This window comes from Globicephala melas, chromosome 3 (assembly GCF_963455315.2).
Source record: "Globicephala melas chromosome 3, mGloMel1.2, whole genome shotgun sequence".
Classification (NCBI taxonomy): Eukaryota; Metazoa; Chordata; class Mammalia; order Artiodactyla; family Delphinidae; genus Globicephala; species Globicephala melas.
This window is the reverse complement of record NC_083316.1, coordinates 72,321,928-72,341,999: the sequence shown is the minus strand read 5'-3', so window position 1 is coordinate 72,341,999 and position 20,072 is coordinate 72,321,928. Positions and strand designations below refer to the sequence as shown.

Below are 20,072 nucleotides of genomic sequence, written 5' to 3'. Positions count from 1 at the left end.
AAAAACCATTCGTACCCCTCACCCTGAAACCTGACTCCTGAGATTCCAAGTAGACAGAACTTCTGTAAGGAAACAGAAAACCACTGAACTGTCCCGAAAGGGGAAAGCTGGTGGTTACCAGCCCATATTTTGCAGGTCTGAAGTGTGAGCAAATGTGGAGCCCATGGCTTAGGGACGTGGAGGTGATGGACGACTTTTATCCTGGTGCCTCATGTGTGTTTTGTCTCAGCCAGATGCCCATCCTCATCCTCACCAATTAATCACTACAATCGCTTCTTAGCCCTGCGTCAGAACCAGACCTCAACTTTTTTTTCTTCAGCAGCAACTGTTTTCTTGTCACTTTTAATGGGAATTTGGTCTCTCAGTTAATAATAGATTATAAGCTTCCCACAGGCAGAACCTTCGTTTTCTTTTTCAATGCAATAGCAACTAGCATGGTTCTAATGAGTATAATACTTCCCTTGCCACATCTACAATAATGAGGTTGATGTCAAATTTCTAGTAAGATGAATCAAAATTTCTAATGTGCCAATGATCAAAAACAAAACAAAATAAACTATTTTCCCCTGATTTATCTTGAAAGTTTGTTCTAAAATCTAAATGTGAGATTATGAAGATTAAAGGTAAGACAAATAAAAATAAGAGGAATCAGCAAAATTAATGATAGAGTTAAAACAGAAATACTATGTTAAAATAAAAAGCCAGGTGAGGAGGGACTTCCCTGGTGGCACAGTGGTTAAGAGTCCGCCTGCCAATGCAAGGGACACAGGCTCGATCCCTGGCCCGGGAAGATCCCACATGCCGTGGAGCAACTAAGCCAGTGTGCCACAACTACTGAACCCACACACCGCAACTACTGAAGCCCACACGCCTAGAGCCCGTGCTCTGCAACAAGAGAAGTCACCTCAATGAGAAGCCCATGCACCGCCATGAAGAGTAGCCCCTGCTCGCCACAACTAGAGAAAGCCCACAGCAACGAAGACCCAATGCAGCCAAAAAAATAAAATAAAATAAAGTAAAATAAAATATTTTTTTTAAAAAGCCAGGTGAGGAGAAAATGATAGGAACATTCACAGACAGAGTAAGGGAACTTAGGGTACACGACATGCAAAAGTGCTGGTGAATTACATCATGTGACACTAAGAGGAGCCAATCATTTGCCAAGTATGTATGATGCCATGTGTTAGGTAGGGAAGTTCTCATTAGAGAACTTCATCGAGGCTCAACTGAGTGACTGGTAAGTTAGGCTCAGAGCTGATAAATGGGAATTTGCCTGGTGAGTTAGGCTCAGAGCTGATGCATGGGTAGGCACTGGTACGCCACATTGATATAGTATCAGCACGCCATATTGGTATGCGTTGGTATGCCAAACTGAACTGAGGAGCACTTCCATTCCAGTTGGAATACAGCTGCTGTCTTGAGCCCCCAGAGAACCCTCTGTCACCAGCCTAACCAGTATGAGATCTCCCTGTGATCCAGTAACTAATGGGGTAATGTTTGGGACAGCAAAAAGCCTCCAGCAACCATTGTGATTGGTCTGTGCCTCTGTCAAACTAATTGCTAAATACTTTGTCAGCTCTGGTCTTATTCAAATAAATGTAATAAAATATCTATTTCATGGAATGGGGGAGGAGGCTGTTGAGTGCCAAAACAATTTTAATAGAAATATATAGATGGCATTAAGCTAACGTGAATCAAAATCAGTAAGTAATTTGGAGAACAGAATTTGACTTTACAATATTCAATAAACTGAAGGAATAGGAATAAATGACAGTTCTTATTGGTGTAAATTTGCAGGGTAGCATAAATGAGATGATGCTGGGTATAAAAGTTCCACAATTGTAAAATTATGACTGAATTATAACTGAATGGCTAAAATAAATAAAATTCTAGGAAGCACCAAATCCTAAAAGGGGATCATAAACATGTTTATTCTAAATATTTCCTTTTATAAAAAACAAAGCATAAACACTAAATGATTTATTAATTCCTCAATTAATGGTTGAGCTGGGTCAAAATATAGGCTTCATAACTTTTAATTTTCTTTTTACTATGTTTTACCATAGTGTTATCTGAAACTCTAAAACACTGTGTAAAACTCATAACTGTTTGTATGAAAGAGTGGAGTAGGTAAGAATCATGAGACAGCCTTGTCAATACTCTAATTACAGTAAGGTACTGACAAGCTGAGCTAAGCCACTTAAAGAAATATAGTATGATTTCAGAGGAAAACTGCAAATTATCACCAAAAAATTTTATAACGTGCATGAGGAACTCTATATATGCACACACCTCCCTAATAGTCCAAAACTTATATAAACTGCACTGGTTCAAAAGCAGAACAAAAGGAAACAGTTTTAATATATTTCCCAACAGATATAAAGAATTTTCTGACAATGAAATCTTAGACTCTGGGATAGATTAATGAAAGTGGTTGGGAAATTCAGAATGAGGTTTCAAAACAGGACAGGCAATCATGTTTGGGTGATTAAATATATTTCAGAAGAAGTACATGAACTTAAGTATTTTTAAGGTTTTCCCTTTATTGTGAAAGTACAGATTTATAAATTGTGTAATTGTTTAGCTGGCTCTGAGCTAAGTGACATTTACAGTCCATTAAACTCTAGCCTGGCACCTCCGAACAACATCATGAGTTTATATTATGGGTTCATGCCATAGGAAAACAAAATTTTAATGATTCACTATGGGTGAGTCAAGTAATTCCCCTTCTTAAATTAAAGATAGAATGATCTTATTACAAATTCTGTATCACAAAAGTACATTTTTAACTCCATCACTCCAAATATATACCTGTAATGATGATCATGGCAAAAGCTGCAAACCCACTGTCATCCTTTCCCTTCACAATCTGTGCTCCCCCTTGTGGGTCTGTGAGAAACACGTAGAAGAATTCTTGCCCCTCAGGCTCATCATCATCCAAAATTTGAACAAATACTTTACGTTCTCTTTCTCCATCTACAAATGTAAGGATAAGAGTTTGCTCTTCAAAATCTTCTTCTTCAGTTGCCCATCTTAGGTTGGAAATCCCATGGATGTCAGGAAAGGGCAATGCATTTGGTTCCTTCTGAGCAGATCTTTCACCAAAAGTCTTAACTGTTACACTGACATCGCCAGTAGACCCACCAGTTCTTCGGACAAGAACTTCTGCAGCGTTAAACGTGCCATTCTTCATTTCTTCTTCGACATAAACAACAGATGGCCCAAGACTAAATGTTCCATGAGGGGAAACATCTGCAGTTACAGTGAGCACATCAGGCTTCTCAGACATAGCAGACGTACCAGTCGCAACCACTTCGGCAGTTATCTTGGTTGTGTCAGGGTGTGTGGTAGAGGAGTCAGTTTTTAGAGGAAGAGCTGTGTCCGTTGCTATAGCCACAGTTGTCTTGGGGAAAGAAACATCCATTCCTGCCAGGTCATCATTATCCAATATTGTGATCACTGCCACACTGAAATCTAGATTCAGGCGAGGTCTCTGATTAGCATCAAATTTTTGTGATCCTTTAATTTCTACTGAAGTTAGATTAATGTAAAAAATTTCTTCTATCTCAGGAAGCTCATCATCAATAATAGTTATTTCAAAATCAACCTCAGCATGGAATTTTTGGAAAAGCAGCCCCCCATTCTGAACAGGCTCAAAGTCTTCCAGGGGCTTTGCCATTCCTGCAGTTGTCTGATAGGAAACTTCAATAAGATCCCCGTGGAACCCAAACAGTCTTTGTACGTGTAATCTGATCATCTGTGTATCCTCTGACACTATGATATTTCTTGAACTAGGGGAAAATTGAAAGACTCCCATTGGTTCAATTTCAGCAACGGTGAGACCTGATCTGGAAAAAAAAATTAAACCATGAGAGAACTGATGAAAAACAGGAATACCACTATAGAGATTCATCTTTCACACACTTAAGATACTGCTCATGAGGACATCTTAAAAATGACATGCCCTTTCAAATTCCATAAAACCCTATTTACTTATTGATGAATATACCAGAGCACAAGAAAGATAAGAACAGGAGCTGCACAGGTGATAGGACCTAACAAGGTCTATATATATATATATATGTATATGTATATATATATGTATATGTATATATATGGAGAGAGGAGGCAGGCAATGCCTGGCCTAGGGTAAGCGCTATAAAACTGTTAGCCTGAATCACTTTGCTGTACAGTAGAAATTAACACAACATTGTAAATCAACTATACTTCAATAAAATAAATTTAAAAATAAGAAATAAAAAAAAACTGTTAGCTATTATTGTTATTGTTAAAGGTATGTGAATTTTTAAGCTAAAATACGTTGTGTCCAAACACTTTTTGAATGGCATATGTATAATCAAAAGCCATATTGGATTCCAACCAATATCTCCTATACATAAATATGTATACAAACACACTTGAACACACACTGGTTTTGCCCACACATTTTTCCCAGTTTCCAAATAAGTAAACTAAAGAACAGAAAGATCAAGTAACTTTCCCAAAGTCACACAGAAAGTAAGTGACACAGCCAGGATTAAACCCAGGGTCTGGCTCTAAGATCAGTCCTCTGTTGTTCTGATCAAATCCATCTCACGTATGAGAAAAGTCAATTGCTTTTGACCAGGACATATTTATCTGCAAATATACTGATATAAATTAAACTCAAAAGAACTACTAGTTCAAGTCACATTATTATCCTACTGTGATTTCTTATTCTTATTCTTTATCTCTTGGAGAAATCAGGTATTTTTGGCTACCTTTCAGAAGACAGTTTCCTTTAAAAATAGTGGCTTTGCAATTTTAAGTTAGACTCCTGTGGCTTTCAGTCTCTTGGCTCCTGGATTGAAGGGGAATCAGAATTTCCTTTCCTCCTGAATTCAGCAACTTGAACCCCAACTCAGCAGCTCATAGGACTGTTCTTGAAATAACGCTGTTCACCCAACCAAAACCATGGAAAGCTGCCAGACCCAGGTTGGAATTCTCCCTGTAGAAGGAGTATTTTAAACCATGTGTGTCCCTGAATAAATGCATTTTCAAAAAAAAAAAAAAAGGTGGCTTTGCCATCATGGTTCTTTTTGGAGGTGTCACCTCAGGCCAACATTCTTGAGTGAGAGGTCATGAGAAACGCTCTTCAAGCAAGCAGTGGGTGGTGGCATCTTTGGCAATGCAGGCCATATATTGCTCTACACTAAAACTGTTTTCGCCTCTGCTTCAAGGAGAGAGATCCTTGTGTCTTTTTTTTTGTTTCAACAGGTAAATTCCAGCTTATTCCTCAGAGACTTTCTTGGCTGAAAATCAAGTTGGTCTTACCGAAGCTGAGCCCCACCAGGGGCACTGCTCTGCACTCCTGAGAGGTGAATGACAAAGGCCTCTGGCCGACCAGGGCTAGGAAATGTCCACAGCAAGACTCTTTTACTTTCTTCTCCATGGGAAAATGAAAGACTCCCTGACAGGGAACATGAAAAGGGAAGCTGGGTTTCATTTCTGAGTTCTTAAATTGGGATTCAACTCTTAAAAATAGAGTGAAATCTTTCCTTTTCCAAAATTCTATGACAGTCTACAAAAGGTAAAACATTTAAAAAGTCAGTGGGGGAGGGAGTGTAAATAGAGGAAGCTCCGTAGACCACACACACCTTGCCTTTAATCATGCCTCCTTTACAAGGTAGAGGTCAAACCACCTAACTTTTGCACCTCACTGATCCTCACAGAGCTTATGGTATAACTAAAAATAAAGTAGATGAAATAACAGCTGCTCAACTGTCAGAAATATTCAGATGAACATGTAAATGGATATAAAGGTGTGTCTTTTTTGATTATCGTATGGGCCACATTAGGTTTTTAGAACTAACTCCTCAGGTATAAACAGAGTAGTCTGCTTAGTGACCATTATTTCCAGGTGAGGTATGAAGTTTTCCATTTGAACGAATAAAGTTCCTCTCATTCTCACCAAGCAGCCTGTGAAATTCTGATCACTTAAATCTGAGAGGACTGTATTAGGAGGCAAATAGCTCACTGTCCAGAGTAAAGAGGATTCAGGAAAATTAGTGGCCAATTACACATTTCCATGTTCTATAGGGAAAATCCTAGAAAAGCCACAACTCACCCACTTTGGGGGTCATATTGCCAACAACAACGAATTCGGGGATTTTTAACCCAGGAACATATCCAGCCGCCCAGGAAACCTTGAGAGAGCCATACGTGCCTCTCCTAGAAATCACAACTTGGCTTGTTCCAGCGGTGATGTCCAGGAGTGGAAAAGCAGTAGACTCAAATCCAACCTGAGGAAAAACATGCTTAGAACATTTTATTTCTCTCTAAAGGTTCTTGTTTTCTGAAGAGTGGGTTAAAAGTCAACTTTCTCTTTGTTTACACAGTATATTTCCTGTTCTAAAATATAGTCAATTAAAGAGTAGTAGTTAAGAAATGACATGTGAAATTTGAAAATTTATTCTATTTTATAATGCTGATTATAGTTTACAGCTTTATTTTTTTATCAAAATGTAAACCCCTGAATTAACCATATCTAAAAATATAATGGTAATTATGGTTAAATGAAAGGAAAGATTAAACATGGCATTTTAATATGATTTGTTGACGGGTCTTTATAGAACCTAATTTGTCTAGAACTGAAATCTGACTTCTTTCTAAGGTATAATAATAAATTCTTTATTTATAAAGTGAGTACCATGAACTAGATTTTCTATTAAGGTTCTTTTCAGCTCTTTGATTCAATACAATATCTTTTTTTTGAGGATCAGAAACCCTCAAAGATTTTTTTAAAATAACAATCTTTTTCATCCACACCAAGTAAGATCTGGTTTTCAGGGCAACCTTCCCAGGGTACCCTGGGATTCATAGATGAAATAAGTTCTGGTCAAAGAATAAGAATAAAACCAGATTCCTGGATTCACACTGTTATTTAGACAACTCAGTTTACCTCTTTGGTCCCAATATCTATACATTTGGAATACCATAGAATCAACAGTTCTATATTAAGACTCATTCTCCCCATTTTAAATTGGAATGGAGAGGAGCAGAAAGTGTGAAAGGGGCCACAGGACAGCTTCTGAAGCCACAGAAAAGAAAAACCAACAACTTCAATTTGACACCCGCCTAGATTCCTTATTACAGTGAGGCTTCTGGTTAGCAACTGCCAAAATCTTTGGCATATCTGAGCTCATGCTTGCCAAATGGCTAGAGGCTGTTTGAAAGTGTCCTAGGCACATCACACACACACACACACCCCCCACATACAAATACTGGTAAGGAGTACAGAGGATACACCAAGGACAGGAATACTCCATGACTGGCCCTGATCTGGCCCTTTGATGTGACATAATGTTGTGACAACATGCATGGAGAAGGAGAAGAAAATAGTTTACTACACCAAACAAAGGATTCAGGTTGAAAGGAATCTTTGTTATTAACAACCTGTGAACAAAAAGAAGGTAACAAAATGTCAAAGCATTAAATTCTATACCCTCTTTCCTTCTTGAAAAGAGGAGGTGCAGAAAGAAGACAATTCCTCTCAGTTAATTTTAATGCTGGTGGATTCCACTTTAGGGAGCAAAGCAAATTCATTCCCTGGGGAGAAGCAGCCTAGGTGGGAGTAACTGGAGAGCATCCCCTTAATGGCCAGAGACCCTGTTACACAAGCTAGTGGCCAGATCTGCCCACACTCCTGCCCCTCCTGCACAGATTCCACATCCTGGTCAAGGAACTGAAGGAACTCCCACCTGAAGGAGTAGGATGCATGCTTATCCCTTATTATGGTTTATAAAATACACACATTACCGTAGCCAGAGACAGGAGCCCTGTCTTGTTCCTATATTGACAGAATTGGCCTACACAGGAAGCAAAGCCCTCAAGGTATTCTTTGTTCTCATGTGAATTTATAAAGTGATTAGGGAACAATCTTCCCTAAAATGAATTCAGGTAGAAGGTTCAAATACTTAGGTGCACCACTAGCATTAACCTATATCAGAACAAACTTGCCACAGTGAAAAGAGCCCCACAAGTTAAATATTTACAATCTTAGTAAATGAGAAAGTCTGAAATATGAACTGAGGTTTCATTCTAATTTTAATTATTTAGCATAAAATATCTCAATGTTAAATATTCATTTTCAAGAAAAAACCTGAAGTTTTGACTCTAGGTGACTGTTATTTTAAAAACTCTAGGACTTCCCTGATGGCGCAGTGGTTAAGAATGCGCCTGCCAAGGCAGGGGACATGAGTTCGAGCCCTGGTCTGGGAAGATCCCACATGCCACAGAGCAACTAAGCCCATGCGCCACAACTACTGAGTCTGCGCTCTAGAGTTCGTAAGCCACAACTACTGAAGCTGCAGCGCCTAGAGCCCGCACACCGCAACGAAGAGCAGCCCCCCCTCGCCGCAGCTAGAGAAAGCCCGCGTGCAACAATGAAGACCCAATGCAGCCAAAAATTAATTAATTAATTAATTAATTTAAAAATTCGACACCTTACATTCTACAAGACAGAAACTTTCTAAAACTCCAGAAAGGAGATATAGTTTTCTATCTAATGTTGAAAACTGACAAATTATTTTCATATAGTGTATCCACAGTGTCTACTTTGATATTCATAGGATTACTTAGATTTAAGGAAATAGTGAATCTTAAGAAATTCTAAGAATCTTAGTCCTTCCTATAAGAGCTGCCCTCTAGTGGTTCCGGGGTAGTACCACACCCAGGGCCAATTACCTGAGAATTGGCAGCTTTCTCAGGGACTGGAAGGACAGCAGATTTTGCTTCCTGGAGAATTCTTGGCATGCCATAGAAACTTCCACCAACAAGCATCACAGTCACCAGTTGCAAGGTGAAATTAGAGCCCAGGGGTAGGAAGACCTATATACAAACAGTATCAATGACTTTTTTAATAGTAAAAAATAATTTTCAAAGAAAAATACTGACAATTGAAATGAGTCATTAGCATTTCCTCCTTTTGTATCAGTTTCATCAGTATATGCCCTTTCCCCCATGTTACAAAACAAAGCACCAGCAGGAAGACTTTGACGCTAACACTGAGAGCCATACAGTATTAAAAAAAAACACAAATCTGCAAATACTCTCTGTGTGCCCAAATGACCTGAAGAATGATGAGAATCTCAGAAGTAGTATTAGTGATAGAATCACGTGCACAGGAATGGAAAGAGCTCACTGGTGAACAGTGTCAGCTCCTAAAACCAGCAAAACTCACTTTCTCCCTTTTCATTGTGTAGAAACTAAGAACTCTAATGACAGTTACTTAAAACAGATAATGATTTAGGTGTACTGATTATTTGAATACTTGGGACAAATAAAGACTACTAACACCATTTATTAGACTACCAATTTTCAAAGTTTTAGAATCCAACAAAATAGGGAAATCCTGAATTTAAAACCTGGTATTACTTTAAAAGATTTTTTAACACTTATTGATATAATACATTTTTCCATAGAAACCTTGTTACTGATAATGGATAAGCCCCCGTAACCTGGAATATTACTAACAACTCTGTACATCTTTATTGAATGTACAAATAACTATTTCTATGAAGTCTGTCCTTCTTTTAAATGTAATGTACTTAAAACACAAAACACACTCTGAAATGTGTAAAATATGTACTATAGTGGTTTCAAATGTACAACATGAGGGGAACAGATGTTTTATTCATTCAATCAACCTTCATCTTTTCCAAATCACATTCACTGAACATGAAGCATAGATCAAGTGCTGAGGAAACAGAAATAAATCATGGTGTCCTGACTTCAATCATGTGCCTCCCTCCTCTCCTTGAAGGGTGTGCCCCTTCCCCATGCAGTTCACTGGCTGGGCAGCTAAGGATTTTTTTTGTCCCGATTTCCTAAAGAATGAACGGCCAGATGTCAGCTCAAAGCTCCCAGGCATTTGTGCCTTCCTACCCAACTCTTCTGTTCACGGGCCCGTGCAGCACACATACTTATGGAGTGTGGCAGGTCCCCAAGGTGCAGTAATTAAACATTAAAGTTGAACAGGAGTAATGATGGATTTGGAGAAACGCTGGTTTGCCTACAGAAGAAAAGCGGGTAGACTAATTTGAAAACGACCTTGAAGGTTTTTAGGAGTTGAGGGTGTTCTGTTTTGCCCTTCCATGTCCCTGATCCAGGACTGTATCACCAATACTATTCTACATATTTCCCATCATTCTTGATGGCTTTGGGCACAAATGGAGTTTACAGCCCCATAATATCCTGTGTGCATCTTGAACACTGCTTATCTGCTTGCTTTTATAATTGGCTGTTCAAGGGCCTTCTCCTGCACTAGACAGGGAGCAACCTGACAACGGAGATTATGTCTTTGTGATCGCTGTAGCTGCTGTGCTTCTCACAATGACTGACACATAGCAAGTGCTCAATAAATATCTGAATAAATGACAGCCGTGAATATAATCTTATCTTGCATTCTAACTTAAATTCTTTTAAACGCAGACTTGTTTCTTTATCGTGCCAATGATTCTTACCATCAGTGAGTACTTCATCTGAGAAGCCTGTTGTTACCCAGGTGAGGTAACTGTTCACTCCCTGGTCCTCATGTTAAACCAACATCAAGAGTCTTCTAGTTTTCAGAGCCTAATGGAAACTCATTCTGTCCCAAGACCCACTTGAAGGTCCTTCTCTGTGGCGGACCTGTCCGAAGTCCTAACTTTTATCAGGGCGGTAGATCAGGTAGATCTATATGTAACTTGTAATTAACATCCCAAACTTTAAAGAGCAATGCATTACACCCAGGGTGTGAGGGGAGAAAGGGACCGCTGGAAAAATCCTCCCCTCAGTTTATGCGCATGTCACATGTTGCCCTAAATAGTCACCTTGGAAGTCTAACTCACATAATAATCTATGTGCAGTCTACACCACACATAGTGGAATGTAAGAGACAGAAGGAACCCATGCAAATTTAAATACACTAATGAAAGATGTTAAAGTAAACAAATAAGAGGAAGCTTTCATAGATGGGTAAGCTAGTAAACTTTTGTTACTCTTTATTGAAAATAGAAATCATAAAAATAATAGAGCTTCAAAACAGTTATTAAGAAATCCATAGATAATTCAAACAGGTATTAAGAAAGCTAAGTATCTTTATCAACTATACCATTAAGTTTTCAAAGTAAAATGACAAGAGGACTACCATCCTTCAAAATGTCCCAGGTACCACCACAGGAGATAATCTAAAAGTGTCCTCTGGTACAGACTTTCTCAACCATGAGATAATTAATCCTCACAGCTATAATGCATCTCATGCATGAAATAAATTAACTTCTCTGCCATGCATATGGAATGATACTAGTTATCTTCTTGGGAGGATGAAAACAGTTGCTCCAATCACTTTCTGTGGATCACACTGAGAAAGACTGCTAGGTATCTATTTGACCCACAGAAAATCCATGTATTCCTAGCACTCTCACCTGATATGTCGGCAGAACAGTCTGCTGTCCTAGGAAGTCTACAAATATCTTCCCTTCAACAAGCATCCAGAGTGTGTGTGTGTGTGTGTGTGTGTGTGTGTGTGTGTGTGTGTGTGTGTGTGTGTGTGTGTGTTTATGTAGCACTTGGAACAATTTCTGGAACTCTGAAGTACTAAATAAGTGCCTGCTACTATCTAGACAAAAATATTTTATCTCCAAATAAGAATATACTTACTTACTTATAATCTGAAAATACTTCAGTATATGTATTATCCAATAATTAGTATGCAGTTTCTAAGGTATTTTCCATGGTTCCATTTAAATATCAGAATAAGACTTTAAACTGATCATGAGATTAACTAGGGCTTTCCTGAAGGAGTTTTATTGGAATGATCAGGAAATTAAAGAAATGCTACAAACCTGACTCTTGACTGACACTGTGTCCACTTTATATCTGGTGCCATCTTTGACCACCAGCTGCCTCTCTGCATCTTCAGTAACAACAGACTGCTTCTTAGGATCAGATGATATTCGATATCCAACAGTCACATCTCCAAATGTTCCAGCAAGCCGGGTTACATTAATTTGGATGAATCTACTAAGGTTCTGCCTAATAAGTATTGACTGGTGATCTGAATACAGGGCAAATACCCCATGTGGGTCATCATTTGCAGAGACAGAGAACCGTGTGATGCATTTTTCTGGATCAAGTTCTGCTCCTCCCTTTACAGAAACAAGCTGAATCACATAAACTTCCTCTATCTCAGGTACATCATCTGGTAGCAAGTTAACATCAAAGCTGGCCTCACTTTCTCCATCAGCAATGGTGAAAAATCCTTTTGTAGATAGAAAGTCTCCAGTAATATCAAACTCACTGCTTAATTCCCAGTAAACCTAAAATAAAAGGAAAAAAACCCCAACAAAGTTATACAATTCAGTATACTGAATCAAAAATCCTTTAAATTAGTTTTCTTCTACTATATACAAAAAAAATTAAGTGTGCATCATTATATTCCAAGTGAAACTTTCCAAGTAGTTAGGTAATTTAGAAAGTATCTTAACTCTTTCAGGCTGTTGTATGCAATTTGCAAGACAGGATTATAAAATTTCATTTCACCTGCTTCTAAAATAACGTAATTTGGAAAGATAAACAAGTTAACTTTAAAATACCAGTACCACAAATACATTCAATAGTGAACCACAGACAATATTTGAAGGTAAAAAGTAAGTAGATAATCTGACATTCACACTGGAATTTGTTTTTGTTTGTTTTTAATAAAAAGAGAATATCGAGGAGGAGCTTCCAGATGGCGGAAGAGTAAGACGTGGAGATCACCTTCCTCCCCACAAATACATCAGAAATACATCTACGTGTAGAACAACTCCTACAGAACACCTGCTGAACGCTGGCAGAAGACCTCAGACCTCCCAAAAGGCAAGAAACTCCCCACATACCTGGGTAGGGCAAAAGAAAAAAGAATAAACATAGACAAAAGGATAGGGACGGTACCTGCACCAGTGAGAGGGAGCTGTGAAGGAGGAAAGGTTTCCACACACTAGGAAGCCCCTTTGCAGGCGGAGGGCGGAAGCTTCGGTGCCGCAGAGGAGAGCACAGCAACAGGGGTGCAGAGGGCAAAGCGGAGAGATTCCCGCACAGAGGATCGGTGCCGACCAGCACTCACCAGCCTGAGAGGCTTGTCTGCTCACCCACCAGGGCGGGCGAGGTCTGGGAGCTGAGGCTTGGGCTTCAGAAGTCAGATCCCAGGGAGAGGACTGGGGTTGGCTGCGTGAACACAGCCTGAAGGGGTTAGTGCACCACAGCTAGACGGGAGGGAGTCCGGGAAAAAGCCTGGACCTGCCTAAGAGGCAAGAGACTTTTCCTTGCCTCTTTGTTTCCTGGTGCACGAGGAAAGGGGATTAAGAGCGCTACCTAAATGAGCTCCAGGGACAGGTGTGAGCCACGGCTATCAGTGTAGACCCCAGACAGGGGCATGAGACGCTAAGGCTGCTGCTGCAGCCACCAAGAAACCTGTGTGCAAGCACAGGTCACTCTCCACACCACCCCTCCCGGGAGGCTGTGCAGCCCACCACTGCCAGGCTCCCGTGATCCAGGGACAAATTCCCCAGGAGAACACACTGCGCGCCTCAGGCGGGTGCAACGTCACACCGGCCTCTGCCGCCACAGGCTCGCCCCGTACCCGTACCCCTCCCTCCCCCCGGCCTGAGTGAGCCAGAGCCCCCAAATCAGCTGCTCCTTTAACCTCGTCCTGTCTGGGCGAAGAACAGATGCCCTCAGGCGACCTACACACAGAGGCGGGGCCAAATCCAAAACTGAACCCCAGGAGCTGTGTGAACAAAGGAAGAGAAAGGGAAATTTCTCCCAGCAGCCTCAGTAGCAGCGGATTAAATCTCCACAGTCCACTTGATGTACCCTGCATCTGCAGAATACCTGAATAGACAACGAATCATCCCAAATTGAGGAGGTGGACTTTGGGGGCAACTAAAGTCCTTTTTCTCTTTTTGAGAGTGTGTATGTGTATGCTTCTGTGTGTGATTTTTGTCTGTATAGCTTTGCTTTTACCATTTGTCCTAGGGTTCTGTCGGTCTGTTTTTTTTTCTTTTTTTTTTTTTTTTAGTACAGTTAGTGCTTGTTATCATTGGTGGATTTTTCTTTTGGTTTGGTTGCTCTTTCTTTCTTTCTTCCTTCCTTTTTTTAAAATTACTTCATAAACATTTTTTTATTTTTAATAATTATTGTTTACTTTAATAACTTTATTTTATTTTATTCTTTTCTTTCTTTTCTTCTCCCTTTTATTCTGAGCCATGTGGATGACAGGGTCTTGGTGCTCTGGCCAGGTTTCGGGGCTGTACCTCTGAGGTGGGAGAGCCAAGTTCAGGACATTGGCCCACCAGAAACCTCCCAGCACCACGTAATATCAAACAGCGAAAATCTCCCAGACATCTCCATCTAAACACCAAGATCCAGCTCCACTAAACAACCAGCAAACTAAAGTGCTGGACACCCTAGGCCAAACAACTAGCAAGACAGGAACACAACCCCACCCATTAGGAGAGAGGCTGACTAAAATCATAATAAGGTCACAGACACCCCAAAACACACCACCAGATGCGGACCTGCCCACCAGAAAGACAAGATCCAGCCTCATCCACCAGAACACAGGCACTAGTTCCCTCCACCAGGAAGCCTACACAACCCACTGAACCAACCTTAGCCAGGGGCAGACACCAAAAACAACGGGAACTACGAACCTGCAGCCTGTGAAAGACCACAAACACAGTAAATTAAGCAAAATGAGAAGACAGAGAAACACACAGCATATGAAGGAGCAAGGAAAAAACCTACCAGACCTAACAAATGAAGAGGAAATAGGCAGTCTACCTGAAAAAGAATTCAGAATAATGATAGTAAAGATGATCCAAAATCTTGGAAATAGAATGGAGAAAATACAAGAAATGTTTAACAAGGGCCTAGAAGAACTAAAGAGCAAACAATGATGAACAACACAATAAATGAAATCAAAAATTCTCTAGAAGGAATCAGTAGCAGAATAACTGAGGCAGAAGAATGGATACATGACCTGGAAGATAAACTTGTGGAAATAACTACCACAGAGCAGAATAAAGAAAAGAGAATGAAAAGAATTGAGGACAGTCTCAGAGACCTCTGGGACAACATTAAATGCACCAACATCCTAATTATAGGGGTCCCAGAAGAACAGAAAAAGAAAGAAACTGAGAAAATATTTCAAGAGACTACAGTTGAAAACTTCCCTAATATGGGAAAGGAAATAATTAATCAAGTCCAGGAAGCACAGAGAGTCCCATACAGGATAAATCCAAGGAGAAACACGCCAAGACAGTTATTAACCAAACTATCAAAAATTAAATAAAAGAAAAAATATTAAAAGCAGCAAGGGAAAAACAACAAACAAGGGAATCCCTGTAAGGTTAACAGCTGATCTTTCAGCAGAAACTCTGTAAGCCAGAAGGGAGTGCAGGACAACATTTAAAGTGATGAAAAGGAAAAACCTACAACCAAGATTACTCTACCCAGCAAGGATCTCACTCAGATTTGACGGAGAAATTAAAACCTTTACAGACAAGGAAAACCTAAGAGAATTCAGCACCACCAAACCATCATTACAACAAACGCTAAAGGAACTTCTCTAGGCAGGAAATACAGGAGAAGGAAAAGACCCACAAAAACAAACCCAAAACAATTAAGAAAATGGTAATAGGAACATACATATTGACAATCACCTTGAATGTAAATGGATTAAATGCTCCAACCAAAAGACATAGATTGGCTGAATGAATACAAAAACGAGACCCATATATATGCTGTCTACAAGAGACCCACTTCAGACCTAGGGACACATACAAACTGAAAGTGAGGGGATGGAAAAAGATACTCCATGCAAATGGAAACCAAAAGAAAGCTGTAGTAGTAATTCTCATATCAGACAAAATAGACTTTAAAACAAAGATTACTACAAGAGACAAAGAAGGACACTACATAATGATTAAGGGATCAATCCAAGAAGATATAACAATTGTAAATATTTATGCACCCAACATAGGAGCACCTCAATACATAAGGCAAATGCTAACAGCCATAAAAGGGGAAATCGACAGTAACACAATCATAGTAGGGGACTTTAACGTCTCACTTTCACCAATGGACGGATCATCCAAAATGAAAATAAATAAGGAAACACAAGCTTTAAATGATACATTAAACAAGATGGACTTAATTTATATTTATAGGACATTCCATCCAAAAACAAGAGAATACACTTTCTTCTCAAGTGCTCATGGAACATTCTAAAGGATAGATCATATCTTGGTTACAAATCAAGCCTTGCTAAATTTAAGAAAATTGAAATCACATCAAGAATCTTTTCCGACTACAACGCTATGAGACTAGATATCAGTTACAGGAAAAAAATCTGTAAAAAATACAAACACATGGAGGCTAAACAATACACTACTAAATAACCAAGAGATCACTGAAGAAATCAAAGAGGAAATCAAAAAATACCTAGAAACAAATGACAATGAAAACACAATGACCCAAAACCTACGGGATGCAGCATAAGCAGTTCTAAGAGGGAAGTTTATAGCAATACAATCCTATCTTAAGAAACAAGAAACACCTCAAATAAACAACCTAACCTTACACCTAAAGCAATTAGAGAAAGAAGAACAAAAAAACCCCAAAGTTAGCAGAAGTAAAGAAATCATAAAGATCAGATCAGAAATAAATGAAAAAGAAATGAAGGAAACGATAGCAAACATCAATAAAACTAAAAGCTGGTTCTTTGAGAAGATAAACAAAATTGATAAACCATTACCCAGACTCAATAAGAAAAAAAGGGAGAAGACTCAAATCAACAGAATTAGAAATGAAAAAGGAGAAGTAACAACTGACACTGCAGAAATACAAAGGATCATGAGAGATTACTACAAGCAACTATATGCCAATAAAATGGCCAACCTGGAAGAAATGGACAAATTCTTTGAAAAGCACAACCTTCCGAGACTGAACCAGGAAAAACAGAAATATAAATAGACCAATCAGAAGCACTGAAACTGAAACTGTGATTAAAAATCTTCCAACAAACAAAAGAACAGGACCAAATGGCTTCACAGGTGAATTCTACCAAACATTTAGAGAAGAGCTAACACCTATCCTTCTCAAACTCTTCCAAAATATAGCAGAGGGAGGAACACTCCCTAACTCATTCTACAAGGCCACCATCACCCTGATACGAAAACCAGACAAAGACATCACCAAGAAAGAATACTACAGGCAAATATCACTGATGAACATAGATGCAAAAATCCTCAACAAAATACTAGCAAACAGAATCCAACAGCACATTAAAAGGATCATACACCATGATCAAGTGGGGTTTATCCCAGGAATGCAAGGATTCTTCAATATACACAAATCGATCAATGTGATACACCATATTAATAAAATGAAGGATAAAAACCATATGATCATCTCAATAGATGCAGAAAAAGCTTTCGACAAAATTCAACACCTATTTATGATAAAAATCCTCCAGAAAGTAGGCACAGAGGGAACTTACCTCAACATAATAAAGGCCATATATGACAAACCCACAGCCAACATCATCTTCAATGGTGAAAAACTGAAACCATTTCCACTCTGATCAGGAACAAGACAAGGTTGCCCACTCTCATCACATTATTCAACATTGTTTTGGAAGTTTTCGCCACGGCAATCAGTGAAGAAAAAGAAATAAAAGGAATCCAAATTGGAAAAGAAGAAGTAAAGCTGTCACTGTTTGCAGATGACATGATACTATACATAGAGCATCCTGAATATGCTACCATAAACAACTAGAGTTAATCAATGGATTTGTTAAAGTAGCAGGATACAAAATTAATGAACAGAAATCTCTTGCATTCCTATACACTAATGATGAAAAATCTGAAAGTGAAATTAAGGAAACACTCCCATTTACCAGTGCAACAAAAAGAATAAAATACCGAGGAATAAACCTAGCTAAGGAGACAAAAGACCTGTATGCAGAAAACTATAAAACACTGATGAAAGAAATTAAAGATGATACATAGACGGAGAGATATACCATGTTCTTGGATTGGAATAATCAACATTGTGAAAATGACTCTACTCCCCAAAGCAAACTACAGATTCAATGCAATCCCTATCAAAGTACCAATGGCATTTTACACAGAAGTAGAACAAAAAATTTCACAATTTGTATGGAAACACAAAAGACCCCAAATAGCCAAAGCAATCTTGAGAAAGAGAAACGGAGCTGGAGGATTCAGGCTCCCTGACTTCAGACTATATTACAAAGCTACAGTAATCAAGACAGTATGGTACTGGCACAAAAACAGAAACACAGATTAATGGAACAGGATAGAAAGCCCAGAGATAAACCCATGCACATATGGTCACCTTATCTTTGATAAAGGAAACAAGAATATACAATGGAGAAAAGACAGCCTCTTCAATTAGTGGTGCTGGGAAAACTGGACAGCTACATGTAAAAGAATGCATTTAGAACACTCCCTAGCACAATACACAAAAATAAACTCAAAATGGATTAAAGAGTTAAATGTAAGGCCATACACTATAAAACTCTTAGAGGAAAACATAGGCAGAACACTGCATGACATAAATCACAGCAAGATCCTTTCTGACCCACCTCCTAGAGAAATGGAAATAAAAAAAAAATAAACAAATGGGACCTAATGAAGTTTAAAAGCTTTTGCACAGCAAAGGAAACCATAAACAAGACAAAAAGACAACCCTCAGAATGGGAGAAAATGTTTGCAAATGAAGCAACTGACAAAGGATTAATCTCCAAAATTTACAAGTAGCTCATGCAGCTCTATATCAAAAAAACAAACGACCCAATCCAAAAATGGGCAGAAGACCTAAACAGATATTTCTCCAAAGAAGATATACAGATTGCCAACAAACACATGAAAGGATGCTCAACATCACTAATCATTAGAGAAATGCAAATTAAAACTACAATGAGATATCATCTCACACCAGTCAGAATGGCCATCATCAAAAAATCTACAAACAATAAAGGCTGGAGAGGGTGTGGAGAAAAGGGAACCCTCTTGCACTGTTGGCAGGAATGTAAATTGATACAGCCACTTTGGAGAACAGTATGGATGTTCCTTAAAAAACTAAAAATAGAACTACCATACCACTCAGCAATCCCACTACTGGGCATATACCCTGAGAAACCATAATTCAAAAAGAGTCATACACCACAATGTTCACTGTAGCTCTATTTACAATAGCCAGGACATGGAAGCAACCTAAGTGTGCATCAACAGAAGAATGGATAAAGAAGATGTGGCACATATAGACAATGGAATATTACTCACCCATAAAAAGAAACGAAATTGAGTTATTTGTAGTGAGGTGGATGGAACCAGAATCTGTCATACAGAGTGAAGTAAGTCAGAAAGAGAAAAATAAATACCATATGCTAACACATATATATGGAATCTTAAAAAAAAAAATGGTCATGAAGAACCTAGGGGCATGACAGGAATAAACACACAGACCTACAAGAGAATGGACTTGAGGACACGGGGAGGGGGAAGTGTAAGCTGGGACAAAGTGATAGAGTGATATGGACATATATACACTACGTAATGTAAAATAGATAGCTAGTGGGAAGCAGCCGCATAGCACAGGGAGATCAGCTCAGTGCTTTGTCATCACCTAGAGGGGTCGGGTAGGGAGGCTGGGAGGGAGGGAGACGCAAGAGGGAAGAGATATCGGGATATATGTATATGTATAGCTGATTCACTTTGTTATAAAGCAGAATCTAACACACCATTGTAAAGCAATTATACTCCAATAAAGACTTCTTAAAAAAACCAAAAACCTTGAGAGAAAACGGAATGTTTTAAAAAAAAAGATATCTAAGATTTCAGAAATTAAGAATTCCCCCCTCCCAAAATCTGTAAAAAATTATCTTCTAAGAATTTTTTTACCTCCAAACCATGAAGTTTCAACTGAAGAAGTAACAATTAATCACCAATACAGGAAAAGAGGTAAGTTTATAGAGAGAGTTC

At 38.9% G+C, this 20,072-nt stretch overlaps 1 protein-coding gene across 1 annotated transcript in view; it reads right to left on the bottom strand.

Moving 5' to 3' along the window:
- The window catches only part of ADGRV1 (adhesion G protein-coupled receptor V1), a 564,815-nt gene that overhangs the window by 330,835 nt on the left and 213,908 nt on the right, over positions 1–20,072 (bottom strand). The window contains exons 71-75 of the mRNA XM_060296007.1: positions 11,865–12,338; positions 8,725–8,868; positions 6,107–6,281; positions 5,314–5,449; positions 2,812–3,848 (exon numbers count right to left, since the gene is read on the bottom strand). Coding sequence (XP_060151990.1) covers positions 2,812–3,848; positions 5,314–5,449; positions 6,107–6,281; positions 8,725–8,868; positions 11,865–12,338 — 1,966 coding nt within the window. The remainder of the gene's footprint in view (positions 1–2,811; positions 3,849–5,313; positions 5,450–6,106; positions 6,282–8,724; positions 8,869–11,864; positions 12,339–20,072) is intronic.